Source organism: Myotis brandtii, unplaced genomic scaffold (assembly GCF_000412655.1).
Source record: "Myotis brandtii unplaced genomic scaffold, ASM41265v1 scaffold1264, whole genome shotgun sequence".
Classification (NCBI taxonomy): Eukaryota; Metazoa; Chordata; class Mammalia; order Chiroptera; family Vespertilionidae; genus Myotis; species Myotis brandtii.
Window position 1 is genome coordinate 222496 of NW_005354443.1, and position 18131 is coordinate 240626.

General features: G+C 53.3%; 1 protein-coding gene across 1 annotated transcript; it reads right to left on the bottom strand.

Annotated features, from left to right (window-relative positions):
- Positions 1 to 711: 711 nt before the first annotated feature.
- On the bottom strand, positions 712 to 16822 carry CXCL12 (chemokine (C-X-C motif) ligand 12). Its single transcript, XM_014534204.1, has 4 exons — positions 16720 to 16822; positions 13881 to 14025; positions 13109 to 13195; positions 712 to 844 (listed from the first exon to the last, which is right to left on the bottom strand). The coding sequence occupies exons 1-4, from the start codon at positions 16820 to 16822 to the stop codon at positions 727 to 729; spliced, it is 453 nt and encodes a 150-aa protein (XP_014389690.1). The 3' UTR covers positions 712 to 726.
- Positions 16823 to 18131: the final 1309 nt, after the last annotated feature.

An 18131-nucleotide genomic window follows, 5' to 3' on the forward strand; every position in this document is an offset into this window, starting at 1 on the left:
TTTACATGGTGTTCAAGGCCAAGGGAGTGAACGCGCCCACCTTGAGCTAGAGGAGAACGTCTGAGGACTGAGCCTGGTGCCGTCTTTTGTTTAGCTGTCTGGAGGATGAGCAGGAAACAACAAACAGAAAAAGATTGTATGAAGCCAAAGGAACAGTCAAGGGTGGTGCTGAGAGCCAACCAGAAAATGTGTTTCAAGGATGGTGATCAATGATTCAAAAGATGCCGAGAGACTGAGTAAGCTGGGACTATTGGATTTCCCCACAGAGCTTAGTGATGACCTTGACAAAGAGCAGTTTAGTGGAGTGAGAGGTAGGGTCAAATTCTGCTGGAATTGGGGTCAAGAATGAGAGAGAGCGAGAGAGCAGGGGACAATGTGGGCAATTCCTTTGAGAACCTTGTGTGAAGAGAAGCAGAGAAATGCTGCAGAAGCTGTAGGGGAGCATGGAATAGAAGGATAGAGACTAGGACTTTTTATTTTTACTTCGTTTTTACTTTTGATGGGAGATATGTATGTTTGTGTGCTGACATAGAAAGTAAAACATAATTCTGGTGACGGAGAGAGGGGGAGTCAAGAGAGATGTCCTTGGGAAGGTGAGGCGTCCTGGGCTCCACTTCCCAGTGCAGGGTGGCCCGGACCACGGCGCTCATGCGGGTGACGGCAGAGACGGTGGATACAGATTGAACAGACAGTGGATGAGAGGCGAAGCCCATGGAAATCCCATTCTTATGACTCCCTTTTATTCTGACATAGAAGGCAGACCAGGCTGGGCATCATGCCATGCGCTGAGGGGTTGCCGGTTCGGTTCCTGGTCAGGGCATATGCCCAGGTTGGGGCTTGATCCCTGGTGGGGAGAGTGCAGGAGGTAGCTGATCAATGTTTTGTTCTCACATTGATGTTTCTCTCTCTTTCCCTCTCCCTCTCTCTAAAAAAACAGCTGTGGCTCTGAGAGAGAGAAGAAAGTGTGCGATGAGCACCTAAAAGAGGAGCAAGTGGGACAGAGCTGTGCGGGAGGATCCCGGCAGCATCTCTCTAAACTGTGGCTCTGAGAGAGAGAAGAAAGGGTGCAATGAGCACCTAAAAGAGGAGCAAACAGGACAGAGCTGTGCTGGAGGATCCCGGCAGCACTGAGGATGCACTGCTGGTGAGTGTCACGAATTCAGAGACCAGACAGCAGAGATGCACTTTTCCTGAGCGCTTGTCAGCTGCAGAGGTGCCGGAGTAGAGTGACTGAGTTAGACTTTACGGGGATGGATCGCCCAGCAATGAGCAGAGACTCACTTTGGCTACAAGTCCAGGGCTCCTCCCGTTCAGCCTCCCACTTCATGAGCACCTCTTGCCACTCCTCTCTCCCCCTCTGTTCACAGGAGAAACAGAAGGGCCAAAGGTGTAAGCGGCTTCACTCTGCTTTGTTTCTGTTTAGTTTCATGGGCCAAGAGTTTAGATGCAACTCATTTGCTCTAAAGGAAATGTTAACTCCTGAGAACTTAGAGCAACCTCCTTGAAATCTGAGAGTAGCTCCAGCGTCGGGTAGGAGCACCAGGGCTTGGCTGTGTCTTGCCGGGTGGCTGCCTCCCAAGGGCCTGTGGATGCCGCTCAACCTGAGGAATCAGCTTGCTCCTCAAATGCTGATTAAGCCCCCACCAAGACAAGCACTCTTCAGGGCACTGGGAACAAAGCTCCCCGTCCCCAGTAAGACAGTAAGGAGCTTACAGCCTGGCAGGACCTGCCCCAGGGATGGACGTGCCTACAACTGCTTGTCCCGGTTTGTTTTCCTCATGGGATGCACAGCCCATGGGGCAGACCCCATGACCCCTCCACACACCTGGAGCTGGGTCAAAGTGCCCCACAGGCTGGCCATGGTCCAGCCATCTCACAACTGATGTTGGGCAAGTTGGGTTGGTGTTGGCGGGTCCCTTCCAGGGGGGAAGAGCGTCTAGGCCATAAACCAAATCTGTGTACCTTTATGGGGAGGCTCTAGGGTAGTGATGGTGAACCTATGACACGCGTGTCAAAGGTGACATGTGAACTCATTTTTTTGGTTGATTTTTCTTTGTTAAATGGCATTTAAATATATAAAATAAATATCAAAAATATAAATCTTTGTTTTACTATGGTTGCAAATATCAAAAAATTTCTATATGTGACACGGCACCAGAGTTAAGTTAGGGTTTTTCAAAATGCTGACACGCCGAGCTCAAAAGGTTCACCATCACTTTCCTAGGGAGCCAAGCCAAGGGGTTCTCTCTGCCCTTAGGAAACTTGGCTCCCCTGAGCCTTGCAGACTTCAGCTTCTTTTTGGTCATGAATTGTTTCTGTTCTTTTTCTATCTAAATCGATATCAGAGATGACGGGTTCTTTGCTGCTGAAACTGCTTTCCATCCCTCAAATATCAAAAAATTTCTACATGTGACACAGCACCAGAGTTAAGTTAGGGTTTTTCAAAATGCTGACACACCGAGCTCAAAAGGTTCGCCATCACTGCTTTAGGGGATGCCTCTGAGTCGTTTACCAATCCTAACAGGGAAGCAGGCACATCTCTGAATGGTCTTTCCTTGGAGTTCAATTGAAACCAAGAAAACAGGCAAAAAGACCCTTGGGGAGGCTGGGCAGGGAAAAGTGGTTAGGAAGTCTCCAATATAATTGTGTGCACCAGCCCACGGCCTCCTTCTGCCCCACCTGCCTTGTCCACTCTGCCTGCCTAATTGCCCCTGGTGTGGATATGTGGGTGCAATGAGCAGAAATCCTCATTTTAGCTTTCAATCAGGAATTTTTTAGAATATACAGACCCCAAGAGAAGGACAAACAGCTGGACCACTCAAGGGACCTTCCAAGCCACTCCTTTCCCCTGTGGGCAGCCCCATCTCACCTCCCTCTAGAGCTAACAGGTCTCTCATCCCCACTTCTCTCTCCAAACCCACTTCATCCAGTTGTAGCTCCCTCTGCTCCTCTGTCTCTACTACCCACACTTCCCTATCCAGGGTCTCAGCGTAAGCAGAGAAGCCTTGGGCCCTGAAGAGGTCTGAACCCCAGCACGGTGCTCCTGGGCAGAAAACTGGGCTCCCATGGGAGCTGCACCTCTGGCAGAAGTAACTCCTGTTTCTAACTCAGAGCTCGGCCTCACATAGGCTCTCACTGGCAGTCCCTGTGGGTCAGGTCACCCCCAAAAGAACCTGTTCACCTCAGGGCTCAGCTTCACCAGGGCTGGATGGCATTCTAGCTTCTCTGACTCCTTCCCCACCCTTAGCATGCGTTAGGAAAATGCTCACTGAGCTGTAAGTCCACCCCCTGACTGCAAGGTCCATGAAGTCAGGGAGGAAGCTGTCTTGTCCACCGAAGTCTCCACACCCCACACCACCTAGAACAGGCCTGGCATGGCAGCTATCAACTGACTAGAACAGTAAGGGCCAGCAGCCATGCAGGGCATGAAAGACCAGGGACTTTATTTTTAACTAGAGACCCGATGCAAGAAATTCATGCAAGGGGCTCGGCCCTCACAGCCCCCAGCTTCATCTGGAAGGTTGCGGACAGTCATTCTATTGTTCAGTCTAATTAGCATATTAGCTCTTTATTATATAGGATGCTACGTCATTGTGAAGAGTCTACCTCATTCTGAAAAGTTAACCCAGAGATTGCTCATTCCTAGGGTTAGAACAGTGGTAGAGTGTGTGGACCAGCACGGCACAGGCTCTCGGGAACCTACAAAACCCCAGTCAAGAGGCTTCTCCCCACCTGTCAGCTGCGAGTGAGAAGCTCAAGTTGAGTCACTCATAGCTAGTTGGTGTCTGAGCTTCTCTGAGGTTGAAGTAGAGGCAGGTGTGGACTGATTCCAGTGCGGTGAACCCTAGGGGACAGCAGGCTGAGAGGGGGGAAATGGCTGCCATGCACACTGTTCCAGTCTAACCCTCATGTCTCCTGGTGCTACTAAGCCTAGGGTCCCAGCTGGGAGCCAAGACTGAGACTCAAGGCAAGGGGCCTGTCTCAAATCCCAGGGTGAGCAGAGAGACAAGCCTACTAGCCTTCACAGCAACGCTTGTCTCAGGACACGTGTCTCAAATCCCAGGGTGAGCAGAGAGACCAGGACTCAAGCACTGGCCTACTAGCCTTCACAGCAACGCTTGTCTCAGGACACCACGATGCAGCTCACTGTGGCCTCCTCTAACCCTTCTCTGGTCCTCCAGTCCATCCTGCACCTTGGCAACCACACTGTGGTCACCCTGTACGTAGGAGGGAGGATCTGGGCTCAGTGGTGACGCGGTCGCGTTGAGCCTGGGACAAGAGAGTCTGGAGGACAGAACGCCCTGGGCTCAGACATCGGTGGTGTTTGTGTGGGCCTTCCTTCCCACCATGGTTGACTGTGGACCAGAGAGAATGAGGTAGAAAGTGGGAAGGGCTGACCTCCGTGAGGACAGAGCCCTGCCGGTCAGCGCTGCGTGGAGTCCAGGATGGTGTTGGGCAGCCCTTGAGAGAGTCAGGGCCTGGCTTCCAGAGGGCCCCTGTGCGGGAAGAAAGGCTCTGGTGCGGGGTCCTCGGCAGGGCCCTCAGGGACGGGCCTGTTTGTCTCCCACTAAAGCCTGACAAGCCCAGGGTGGAGGTCTCCTTCCCACAGCCGCCAGCAAACACCAGGGCCCTCGCCCAAAGCCATCCCTTCTGAGCAGAGGGCTGACCTGCCTTTCAGAGGGAATTCCAGCAAAGCCAAGGACACCTGGGGAGAGGGTGCAGCTTTCCCAGCTCAGGGTCAGTGGAGGAGGGGGGCAGGTGAGCTCCCAGAGCTCTGGCTCATGTTTAGCATTACAATGGCCTGTTTTCCACTCACCACTGCAGCTAGAATTACATGCCCCTAGGGCCTGAGGGAGGAAAACCAAGTCCCGAAAACTCCAAATGCTAACACTAATTTTCAAGCCGGTCGGCTGCTGCATTTGAGTACATGTCTTTATTAGAACAATTATAAGTGCATATACAGTACATCTTTTCATGGATATGAAAGTAGAAATTGTTTCTCAAAAAGAATTGTTACTTATTAAGAAAGCACACTGCAGACAGGAAGCTGCCTTCTCCTGGACCATTTTCACATTATCTGGGAGATGCAATTTAAACAAAACAAGATACAGTATTTATCACATTGAACACTGAACCCATCCCTGCTCAGGGGCTGAGAGTCCAGCGAGGTTGGGGACTAAGGACTTCCCTGTGGGGTTTGTCAACTCTGCTATGTCAGTGGTCTGCTGAGAGGACATGGGTGGTTCCCGGGGTGGGTTCCCTCAGAAAGGGTCAGAGAAGATGTGTGGAGGGGCGAGGACCCCACAAATCTCATCCAGCGGCAGAAGGGCACATCCCTGAGAAGGGCGATGCAGTCCCAGTGAGGGGGCCCGTGTGGCCACACCAGGCAGTATTCAGAAAAAGGACCCCACAAATCTCATCCAGCTGCGAAGGGCACATCCCTGAGAAGGGCAATGCAGTCCCAGTTAGGGGGCCCGTGTGGCCACACCAGGCAGTATTCAGAAAAGGAAGGTGGTGCCATCGAACCCCCCTCAGGATGCCCAGGGGCGCAGCAGCCTTTGCTACGCAGGCCCTCTGCTCAGACAGGCAGGGGGCTCCTTCTGAGGCTCCTCGCTGGGTTCTCAGCACCTGGCCAGAGCAGGACAAAGAACAGTACGAACAACACATGGCACAGATTCAGGTTCCAACACACAGCACACAAGGGAGCCCCAGTCCCCAGAGTTCACCCCACGTGATGCAGAGGCTGGCGGGGAAGGGCTGCCCTGGAGGTTATGCTGAGCCCGAGGGAAGGTCAGGTAGAGGCAGTGCTGGGCCTGGAGGAACAGCTGGGTGACCCTGATCACCCGATGCACTTGACTTGAGTTTTGAAAGCAAGAGGGAGAGCCTTTCCTTTGCAAAGGGACTATTTAAACGTGTGTGCTTTAGGCGGAACGTCTCCTTTCAGGAGCAGATTGCAGGTACAGAAGTTGTTACACAAATAATTTTCCCTGCAGTTTCTACTCTTACCTATTTCCCCTCCTGTCAGGAGACACAGAAATGACTCTATATTTAACTGAAGTCAAGATTTAGGGCCGTATTTCCTCTGACTTAGGGGTATAGTGGCTCTGGCTCATGGATTCCGGGGAAGATGCTTCCACATTTTCCATGGGAGTTTTTAACTATCTTGGAAATGTTTTTAAATACCTAGAAAACGAGCCTCCCGCTGAAAATGCAATAATAATTTCATGTATAATTCAGGAGCCCTGTAGTGACAGGTTAATTTTAAAAGAGGGTTTAGAAACCAGTCCTGTCTCCCTTATAACTGATAAAGGCCCCCATGCTCTATGTTTCCAATAGAAGGTAGCCGCTTGGAAGAGGTGAATACCTGTTTGGTTGATGGAATGGCTTTGTAGCATGAAGATTCACTTTTAAGAAATACTTATGGAAATGCCTAACACCTGTTCCTGATAATCCAACGATTATTAAGTCTACAAACACCTACAATTCAAATTCATTTCCCTGTAACGTACTTCCTGCATGCTGTTTGCAGGGGCCTGTCAATGGATACATCCCTTGTTTTGCCTTCTTTTTTTCCACTTTCTTAAGTTTAAAAACTTCACTGGATCTTCAATCAAAGAGGGAAAGTATTAGTGAGACCAAATAAAAAACAAAACAAGCAAAACCCCCTCAGTGCCTCCCTTTTTAAAAAGTGAAATTTTTAAGTTGTTTAATGTAATTCCACAAAATGCCCTCAGCAAAGGGAAACAGCTCCAGCAGCAGCAGGGCTCTTCGGCTCTTCGCCAACTTCCCGCATGTCCATCTAAGAGGGAGGCCGGGGTGGGCCTCCCGAACGCAATGGTGCCCAGGGCCACAGGCAGGTGAGGCATGATGGGCTGCCCGATGGGGAAGAGATGAGGTCAGATTTAATCAGGAAAACAATACCCACGATGAAGTATTTTATGGATTGTGTTTTCAAAACCAAGATAACAATTCTTTTCTTGTTATTTCTGTTATTCTCAAAACAATGCTGGCTTGACCCAATAAAGACACAACTATCTGTAGCTCTGAGCTATCCCCACCTATGGAAACGTGAGGGTCCGCGTCCTTGGAGGTCAGCACTGCTGCACACTGGCTTCCCTGGGGCTCCGTCCATCCACCACGGCCTTCTGCTCAGTGGGGAAAACAAGGCCACCCCACCCACGTCATGGCAGCCCTAACCAGGGGCCGGGCTCAAGGCCCCCGGGCAGCTCCTCTCCCTCAGCCTCTGCATGTGGGGAACTGACAAGGCAGCACCGAGGACACGGCTTTGAACAAGAAAACAGGATCAGACAACAGACAATATTGCAAAGTAGACACAGATGTGCACAGCGTTTCCAGGACCTGGTAACAGAATACACTTTGGTTTGTTTCTTGAGGCCCAGTTTAAACAAAAGCTTTTGTCTTGAGAGTCCTTCCCGGGTCACAGACAGTCTCAGATGCACATGGTGATGGATGAGAGAGAGGATGATGCGAAGAGCGTGATGAGATGGAGAGGAGAGCGCGGATGAGGCCCCGCCCTGGCCTGGAAGCCCCTGCCTGGCCCTTTAGAACCTACCTCCCGCCCCTGTGGCCGCCTTCACTGGGGTTTGCCTGTGCAGATGGGTCCTGACCCTCCTGGTGGCTCTGCCCCTCAGCCTGGGTCCCAGCCTGTGCATCTCAGAGGCATACAACACTCAGGGACCCCTAGCCAGACCGGGGCTCCATACTACAGATATAATAATGCACAGAAAATAATGGTTTTTGTCTAAGTTCCTATTTGTCACCAGTGACATTGGATAATTGAGCTAAATGAAAAAAAAAATCCGAATATATTTTGCTACATAATCAAACGGTGAAAGTAAGGTAAATTGTGCAAAACCAAGCCCTGGAAGCACACTGGGCCCTGCCCAGCTGCGCCAGGAGACCAAGGGGCCCTTTCTAACACTGGCTTCGCCCGGCCTCCCACCGGGAGGCCTCCTGGGCACTGACCCAGCCTGCGCCTCTCACATCTTGAACCTCCTGTTAACAAGAAGAGAGGGAGACACCATTAAGGCAGGTTCCCGCAGAGGCCCGGCCTCGCATGAGGCACCCAGCCCACCACGGCGGCAGCTCCTGACCTCCCTTCCGAGGCCCTGGGGAGGGGAGGGCGGTGAGAGACAGCATGGCCATGGCGAAGCACAGGGTGGCAGGGAGGTGGGAGGGGGAGAGGACAGATGGGCAGAAGCATGATCGTGGCAGATGAATGAGGGCACGGAGCCAGGCTGGTGCAGAGGCCACAGGACAGACAGGCCTTCGCCCACTGCAGACCTCACACACCACTCACCTGGGGCAGACACGTGGACACTGCCCAGTGTCAGCCCGGCTCGGCACTGAGGCCCGGCTCTTCGGCTCTTCCCCAGCCACCCAGGACCCTTCCACGGGGCCGGGGCTGTGCCTGCTTGTTGGACACAGTGAAGCCCAGGGCCAGTGGAGTTGTGTAAGGGCCGGACGATGCTGGCCTGCAGGTCCTAACCCTGGGCCAGCTCCCTTAGTCCCCACAGCCCCCCCTCCCCAGGACAGGAGGGGCACTGTCCCCCTGAGCACTGGTTTGTCACCGCAGGCTGGCCACAGCTTGACCTGTTGCTGAAGGGCAGCTGCTCCTGTGTTCAGGGAGGACCTGTCACCCTCTCTAGCAGAGGTGGCTGCTCCCACAGTGTAAAGAACGAAGGACAGCATGAGGCACAGGTCTGCTCTTCTGTCTTGCTGGCGCATGTGCAAATTAGGAGCAGCCCAGCCAGGCTCCCCCGACCAGCTTCCTGCTGGCCACCCAGTGAACATCCTGATGCCTCAGAGGCGGGAGGGGAGTGGATGAGGAGGATGTGAGCCCCCACGTGTCCAGACACAGGCCTACCACCCCTGTGCTGGCAACAGGAGTGAGGCTGGGAGCCTTCGCCAGCTAGAAGGGATGCAAAGACGCCTCTCCAGTGGCAAAGGGAAGCTGCGGTGCTCTGTGCTGTGACCACCCTGGGCACCTTAGAGCACCAGGGGAGAGGGAACCGGGACACAGGGGAGTCTGACACACAGGCGCCTTGCACTCTCTCCTGAAACCCATCAGCTCTGACCTCCATCCCCTGCATCTTTCTGGATCCATGTGATGAAACTGTGACCGGGCTGGGGTGTGGGTGTGTTTATGTGTTCTGGGGGCGGGAGAAGGGCAGATAGGCAAGGCAGCCTTTGTCAAAGCAGTGCTGACTTCGGGGCCTTGCTCTCCCCCCTGACCCCCTCCTTCCGGTCCGAGCTAGAGAGACTTGGCAAGAAATCTCAGACATAATTCTGTAGGGAGGGCAGTGAGTGAAGTTCTAGAATCTAAACCTTGTCTCTTTAAGCAGATATTTCCCAGGAGTGAGAACTGAGGCAGCTGTGTCCGTCCTGCAACCTAACCGCAGGGTCACGGAGACTCTTCCAGAGGAGGGGGAGGGGAGCTAGGAGCCCCAGAGCTGCCGGCCCTTCACAGAGGGCCTCCACACCCGTGTAAGGAATCTACAAAATAAATTACCCGGCGCACCGAGAAGCACCTCATACAGAGACCCACCTGAGCCCGGAGGGGGAGCCACTCACACAGCTGGCCTGGGGAAGGGGCTGGAGAAGTCCACCCGCGGGCAGAGGTGAGGGCCAGGCAAGGGACGGGGCAAAGGAGTCTGCTATCACCGCGAATGGAAGGGCCAGGCCAGCTCTGCCCTGAGAAGGCCTGGTTGGGCAGCCCCACTGGCAGCAATGAGAGGGCATAGGCACATGCCCCCTGCTGGCCGGGGCCTGTGCTGGGCGAGCAGACTGCGTTGGGTGGTGGCCAGGCAGGCGCATGCTGGTCTCAGACAGGAGCAGCCTGTAGGTGTGCCCCGGAGGGCTCATGGGCCTTCTAAGGGAGGGAGTGAAGGGCAGGTGGGAGGCTCAGAAACCCGGGGGATGATGGAGACCCAGGTCACTCTAGAGTCCGGGCTTTTCTAGAGGGTCCTGAGAGGGTCTCCACGTCCCGGACCCCAACCTCAGTCTCTGCACAACTACTGTCTTCAGAATTTAGCAGACCAGGAGGGTCTCAGTAAGCACAACAGGCAGGGCCAGCATGGCCACAGCGATGGCAGAGCGCTGCTCCCCTAGAGTCCGAGCGCCCCGGAGGCCGGGGTCTGCTCTGAGGAGGGTAGAGCCAATTTACAAAGCGCTGGGAGGGAAGCACAGCGCGCACTGCGGTCCAGCTCCGGGCGGCAGAAACTAGTGCTTCCTCCTCTGAGCAGCCTTTCTCTTCTTCTGTCGCTTCTTTTTTCCTATCTTTTCTTTTTTCCCCACTTTTTCTTCTCTGCGCCCCCTTAGATAAAATTAGTAGAACCATTAATGACGTTGAAATAAACAGGAGTCTGCCTCACTCTGCACAATATTAACACTGGCCCCTGGACTGGTGCCATCTGTCCTCAGGCCTGGAGGCCACTGGGCAAGGCCCTGTCCATCAGCACCTCATTGAAGTAGACATTTGCCTTGATTCACAAAAATGCAAGGCTTCCCCACACCTGTGAACTGAGCACAGCAATCGCCAATTTGCCAGCGTAACCCTGGCTCCCCTGTTGCCTGCGGCTTGCAGTGGGGAAAGGAATTCACATCTAAAAGGGTGTGAAGACTAACCAGGGCCAGGCTGGACTGCATCTCTGTCTCCCCCCACCTGCAAGTAGACATTTGCCTTGATTCACAAAAATGCAAGTCTTCCCCACACTTGTGAACTGAGCACAGCAATCGCCAATTTGCCAACGTAACCCTGGCTCCCCTGTTGCCTGCGGCTTGCAGTGGGGAAAGGAATTCACATCTAAAAGGGTGTGAAGACTAACCAGGGCCAGGCTGGACTGCATCTCTGTCTCCCCCCACCTGCTTTCCCAGGCTTCCTTCCTTCTCAACACAGAGCTGAGCTCTCTGTTTAACGTAAAAAATCTCTGCATTGCACATCAGAGGCTCGAGCCCAGGGTTTAGTAGGCCTGCCAGGAGGAGAGAAGGCAGCAGCAGCCCACCTTCTCCTTTCTGGACGCCTGTGGAGACCCCTGGGAATGACTGAGATTGTTCTGAAGAATGAGGGAGAGAGCTGGTTAGCAGAATTTTATTAGAGCAACTGGCTCGTGACTGTCACATTAAAATGATTCAAGCTGAATGGTATTTAATGATTTATGGGATACGGCCACCTGTTCCTGGGAAAGCTTGATATGAACCATGGGCTGGAAGGATGGGAGTTGTACATGGGAAAATGTGAGAGCTGGATATTATAAGGGTTGAGGCTCTAGAGATTACGTGGGGATGTTAGGAGAACCGAGGAGAAGGAAGGGGAAGAGGAATTAGTGAGTCAAATATTATTCTTCAGAAAACTAGCACCGCTGCTTCCATTGGGTTAAAAACAAAACCAAAACAAAACAAAAAACAAACGCAAAAACGTGAGTCACAGATGGCATTTGCTCCTGGGCGAGGCCCGTGTGCTGGCTCTCACACGGGGACTCGGCAGGAGGGACCCACAGCACCTGACCCGCGGCCGGCGCAGCGTCACGAAGGCGGGAAACGTGTAAGAGCGCCATGTCTAACAGCTAACGGGTTTACTTCAGGACAATAAACTCCCACATACAGTAGGATGCTTGTACCATGAAACAATTGGCATTTTATTGCTAGTGCATATAATGTCACATTCGATACAATCTTAGTACAAGTGAAAAAATACACTGTGGCCAACATTGAAAAGCTTCCATCACATTTCTATGTATTTCTTTACAAACTGCCAGTAGCTTAAGATAATAGAGAAATGTATCTACTGACATTCATATGGCTCCACTTCAAACGTATGAATTGTTTGACTATAAATATATTCTGAAATACATTTGTCTTATAAAGAAATGTTTAAAAAAAGTGTGCACAAAAATATATAAAAAAATGCCTTGCAAAACGTTACAAACACCACCAGGCCCGTCTGTGGATCACATTTATGGGTGGAAATTTCACCTTGCCAGCATCTCAGATTGAGCTGTTGTGGCTTCAGGAGCAGGAGTTAGTGGTAAGAGGCGCTTTCATTCACTTAATCTGCACCTCAGGTTTCAGAAAACTTAGCATTTGCAGAGCCTCCGGGGCACACACATGCCTCAGAGGCAATCACTGAAACCAGATTCCTCTAAGAACGCTCTCAGGTTGAAACTGCATTTGGGTTTGCAGAGACTTGTCTCTCATGGGAAGGGGGGACATGGGGTCCCACGCCCCGGGAGGCCAGCTCCGCTTTGGGGGAGGCTGGAGCAGATTCTCACAGAGGGCCTGAGCAGGAGGGAGGGCACAGGGAGGAGGGCGCTGCGGGCCGCAGCCCCAGGTCACCCCCCTCCCCGAGCACGGAGGGAAATGCTAGCAAGCGGAAGCAAGGTGAAAGCATGCGCTGGCAGGAGAGAGGCCGGGAATGGCAGGAGAGAGTCTGAGCACAGTCCCCAGTGATGGCTGCTGTGTGGAGCCCAGAGGTCCATGCCCTGCGCTTGAAAAGCGGGGGTGCTGGCAGCTGTCTAGTACGGCCAGTGTCTGAGGGCTGCCCTGGGCCCTCATTCCAGGAGGGGTGCGCCCCACCAGAGCCCCCAGTCTCCCTCCATGCCTCTGCTTCTGGAGGAAGGCCACTTTTTTGAGCTCCATGCTTGGCCATCACCTGACTGTGCCCAGACTCCCCAGGGGAGAAGAGGAAAAATCCAAAGCAAACCAAATACAGATATTAAGTAATCATTGATTTTAAAAGGGATAACGAGAATGATGATGATTGTGATGATCACAGGGGAAGTGACTGGTGGGAAATGCTGTTGGCATAATACAATTTCTCAGAAAAACTCCAGCTGTAAAACAGCCAATGTGCAAGGGTCCGGGTGAATGAATATAAGCTGTGATATCGTACCATAGGCTATAAATGCAGATGTCTACATGCCGGGCAAACCTCCCGCCCGTGCCCAGGCCAAAGCGCTGCCCCAGGCGCACACCTGGCCCTCGCCACGCAGGCCTTCCTCCCCACACCTTGCCCTCTCAGGACTTTCACACAGGTTTAGCTTTCCTCCAGTGGCTCTAGTGGAAAGTCCTTTCTGGCGGTTGTGCTTACTTGTTTAAAGCTTTCTCCAGGTATTCCTGAATCCACTTCAGTTTCGGGTCGATGCACACTTGTCTGTTGTTGTTCTTCAGCTTGGCCCTGCAAGGACAGGAGAGGGGGGTGTGCACCTGCGCAGCGGCTCACCCGCCGCCCACCTGGGCCCCTCCCTGGAGCCAGGTGCTGGCGTGGCAGAGTCCCCATAGGAATCATTGGGGTTGGGATTTGAGGAAACAGAACACAGAGCCTGAGAAGGAAGAGCAAGACACAGGGCACGCAAGGAGCCTGTGGCCAGATGTAGGGGCAAAAAAGTAGGACTTTATCTGCAAGGTTGTGGGAGCTTGTGAGGGTAACTGGAGAGTAACCGCAGATTTTTGTTTTGGTGAATCACCTTGACAGTACAAGAAAGACAGAGATACACGTAAGCCCAGGGACAGAGTGGATGGAAGTTCAAATCTGGGTACCACTGAACTTGAGCACAAACTTTGGGGAGGCCAGTGTTTCTCTAGTCCAGAGGCACAGCCACTTCCTGTGCCAGAGGGAAGACGCTTAGAAAGAAGAGGCAAGGGCCACTGTGGGCACAGAAGGGCACTGAAGGGCGGCTTTGGAAACTCCTGCCTGGTGCTGCACTCAAAGTCCTTGTGGTAATAACAGCTGCCTCTAATTATGCCAAGTTCAAGGCCGGACACTTGGCATGTGTCATTTCTCTAGCTTCACGGAGTCCGCCAGTTAGGTGTCACTGTGCCCAATAGATGCAACATTCCCGGAGGATGATGCTCAGACTTACACAATCTGAAGGGCACAGTTTGGAGTGTTGAGGATTTTGAGATGCTTGACATTGGCTCTTGCAACGTGGCTCTCGAAGAATCGGCAAGGGCATCTGTAGCTCAGGCTGACCGGCTTCCCTATAAGAGGTAATAAGAACAAGGAGGCTTGTTATTATCCCTCCAGGCCTCAGAGACGCACACGTATCTGGGTGTGCAGCTGGGAAAGGATGGTAGAACGACGGTAGGATGGAGAGTGATGGGTGAGCCACTGGTGCAGCCTGGCAAAGACCTCCTCCTTGGTGTGCTCGGACTCAACTTCGCCAGGGCCAGAGGCCAAGAGGACCTGTGGAGAGATGGACCCTAGGAGGAGGGAGGGTGGGAAAATGACAATAAGCAGTTCCTGCTCAGATTTCTTAAGATAAAGGATGTTAATCATAGGACAGAACTATTTCAGTCAGAGGCACCGAGGTTCCCAGCTATTCTGTGCGAAAGCAACTCTCCAGAGCCACCTGGGAAAGTCTTCCCTGCTCAGACCCAGGTCCGCCAGCTAGCGCTCCTCCCTCCTCTGGCACCTGCCTCATCCAGGAGCATCACCCACTTCCTGGGATTACTGCCCTCCAAGATCCCCCGCCCCCTGCAGTCTTCTCGCCTCATTTACCTTAAGCCCAGGCAACCACAAAGGAATCCTGGCTGGCTTCCTACCTGGGAGTCCCCAGAGGACAGGACAAGGGCCGACTTCTTTCCAGCCCTTCCCAGAGGCATGGAGACTATCAGGGTGGAGTCAAATATGGCTTTCATTGCAGGGACCCTAGGGCCTCCTGGGTTGTATTACATCTTTGTTTGCACATTCACCAATTTCCAAAATGCCATAATTGCCGCTCATTAGTGTAAATTAGCAAAGGGCTCCTGCCGAACCCACCCTTACCCTTTAAGTCTAGAATTGCAAGCCCGGGGAGGCTGGGATTTGTGAGGGTTTTTCCTGCAGATTTTACCCAAGCCCTACTTAATAACCCAAATTATTTGAGTTTGTGGATCCTTTCATCAGGGATTAAATATATGTCTGAGAATATTTAGTCCAGAGACTTTTTTTTAAGTGTCTTGTTTACAGGGCTCCCAGAGGTCTCCCGTTGGTTCTGAGGTTGTGCACTTTGTGGTAAGAGAGCTGGGGAAGCCACACGAAAGCTTGCAAAGTAGGGACTGCTTACATTTTTTTTTCTAAAGGCTGCATTCAGTTGAGAAACGGCATGGGGTGGCCAATTTAGCCACCAAGTCCTGGAAGAGCAGACCCCTGCCCCTAAACCAAACTCAATATCCTGAGAAACAGAAGGAAAAAAGCCTGGTTCAGAGCGCTCAGTGGACTCACGGTGCAGGAGAGCGCGGAGCAGTCTTCACAGGGACCCAGATCAAACCCAGAAAATCCCTGATGGGGCCTGGCTCTCAGCAACCACACAGACACCTCCCTTCTGTCCTGCCTGGTAACCAGATCACCTGGAAAGCAAGCCCAGGGCCGGGCTAGGCAGCCTGGCTAAAGCAGGAGCCAGGTCCCCCTCTGAGCAGCCTGCCTCCTGGTTCCCTAGAATTCTCATGGGTCCTGCTGAGCTGAGCAGGGGCTGGGGCCGAGGTGAGCCAGGATAGGGCTCAATCCTGGAGCAACAGGGAGCTGGAAGGCGCATGGTATGAGCGCTGCGGGGGGAGGGGGTAGGGGCTGCTGCTCTCCAGTGTCCAAGGAGGTGTCCTGGCTCCACGCGGGGCAGGTCAGGCCTAGACCGGACTCAAAACACAGGTTTTCTCATTTGCTCCTCTCCCTCCCTTCATCCCTCTGGGATCATCCATTCCTTCAAAGCAATTCTTATTCCTGCTCCCAGGACCCAGCTGCCTGTCTATCAAGTGGGGAATTTCAATAGTTTAATATTATGATTATTGATTTCAGAGAGAAGGCAGAGAGAGGGAGATAGAGAAACATGGATTTGTCGTTCCACTTATTCATGCATTCATTGTTTGATTCTTATATGTGCCCGACCTGGGATTGAACCTGTAACCTTGGCATATCAGGATGAGGTTCTAACCGGCTGAGCTACCTGGCCAGGGCCTCAATAGTTTTTTAAAGTGACAGAGTTCAAGTGCACTTATGGAGAAAACTCACGGCTGTGTCCACTGTGTCCTTTCCTACAGCTTCCTGTCACTATTCCTGACTCCCCCAGCTGTTTTGGGTGTGACATCACCTACAAGAAAGACACCTGACTAGCCCAGCTGTTACTGAGGGTTGGGACCTTCGCTTTATTTCAGAGCGGTTAGCAGAGCAACTTCCACTTTAATGAAAAGACAGACCCTGGCCAGACTCTCCAACCGAGCCTGGGAATGGGGCCCACCCTAGGTTTAAGCCCTGGAAGCTGGGACACCCAGAACACCAGCTTCTTGGCTGAGGTCAGCCAGGGAGGAAGGGCAGGATCCCAAGCCTGAGCCTGCACAAGGGTATCTCCGGGAGCAGCTGTGTACTCAGCATTGGTACACGGGCCCCAGGAGTTTAAAAAAATGCATCCTGGCCTGGGCATGCAAGGAGCAGCAGGCCAGCCTGGAGCCCAGCCCCCTGGACTGGACACTTGGCTGCCAAGAGGGGCAAGCAACCCCCCCCCAGATCAGCGATGCCCAGGATTCAATGACCCGAGTCCCTGCATTCCAGTCTTTTTGCAGCTAGGGCAGCAGCATTTCTCTGGAGAGAGGGGTGTGTGGTGGCGCCTCCACTCTCACAAGACCATTCAATTGTTAATTCCCAAGCCAGAATGCCTCCCTGACCTGGGGAGTCAATGTGGAGATCCCAGCCTAGGATACTGTTTCATCAGGAAAAACTTTTTAACTTGCCTTTGATCTGGTCCCTCTGCAGCTCTGACCAGCAACTCCCTACACTGTCAGAGAGCACTTTCCAGGGGTCAGCCAACAGGCCCCCTGCCTGGTCCAGTTGCATGCGCGCTCACCTTACCCAGGCCGGCTCCCCCAAAACGGCCTGCCAGGAGGCAGCAGGAGTCTTCCCCCGAACCCAGCCCAGTGCTCCAGGCCTGCGTCCTGCACAGACCCCAGCGGCACCAAGAGCACTCAGCAGCGGTTCTCAACCTGTGGGTCACGACTCCTTTGGCGGTAGAACGACCCTTTCACAGGGGTCGCCTAAGACCATCCTGCATATCAGATACTTACATTACGATTCATAACAGTAGCAACATTACAGTTATGAAGTAGCAACGAAAATAATTTTATGGTTGGGTCGCAACATGAGGAACTGTATTTAAAGGGCCAGAAGGTTGAGAACCACTGACTCGGAGTGTCCTTCGTCCCTTTGCAGAGTCTGTTGTAAACTTCACAGCCAAGAACAGAACAGGCAGCAAGGCCTTACTAACATGGTTTTGTTTTTGTTTTTTTGCAAGTTTATTTTGGTTTGCAGCAGCGGCGGTGTCCTGTGGCAGGACAGGGGGATTCTCTCATGCTTCAAAAGGAAAAAAGCTCTCTCGCTCTCCCGGTGAAACTGGACACCACCTCGCACAATGGCCTAAGGCCTTGGCGATTGAACTTTGTGGCAGAGCTCATTCTGAGGTGGCCAGTCCCCTGGTTGCACAAAGGCGCATTTCTGCAGGTGTGTTTTGGGCACATGGGCAAATGTGACTGTGATGACCCCAAGGCCTCTCTAGAGGGACCCTGTGAAGAGACAAGGAGGCCATGGCTGGGTGCGTGCCCAGGTTTGCGCGTCGCTTCGGACCTCGGAGCTGTGTAGAAGCGCGGCCAGGTGGGTGGCACAAACCCGACAGCTGCTCGCATACCGGGTGCCTGCAGAGTGAGCGCCGGCCTCTCGCGGAGGGACCGCCAAGCTGCTGCACCAGATCGCACAGCCTCCACAAGCGCTTTGTCAGGCTTGCAAAGAGCTCTTTCCTACACCAACCACCCGCCGATCGATCGCACCTCCAGCCCTTGAGCCCACCGGCCTCTGGAAAGCGAGCCGGGCGCGGGAAGACTCTAGCTCCGGGGTGGATGGGCAAGGGCCGGGTACCCCCGCCCCCCTCGGTTTCCAACTCGGTTCCACTCCCCCACCCCTCTCCGGCGCCCACTCAGAAACTCGCCCTCGGCGCGCTCACCCAGTTATCTGTCCTGCAGAACCTCGCTTTGCGCTCCCTCAACCCGAGCCCCGCTGCGAAGTGCAAAGCCGCAGCGCCCCGGCGCTAAGCTGCGCGCGGGACTCGACGCCGCACCCAGAGGGAGCGCGCCCTGCGAAATGGGCAGCGTATTTC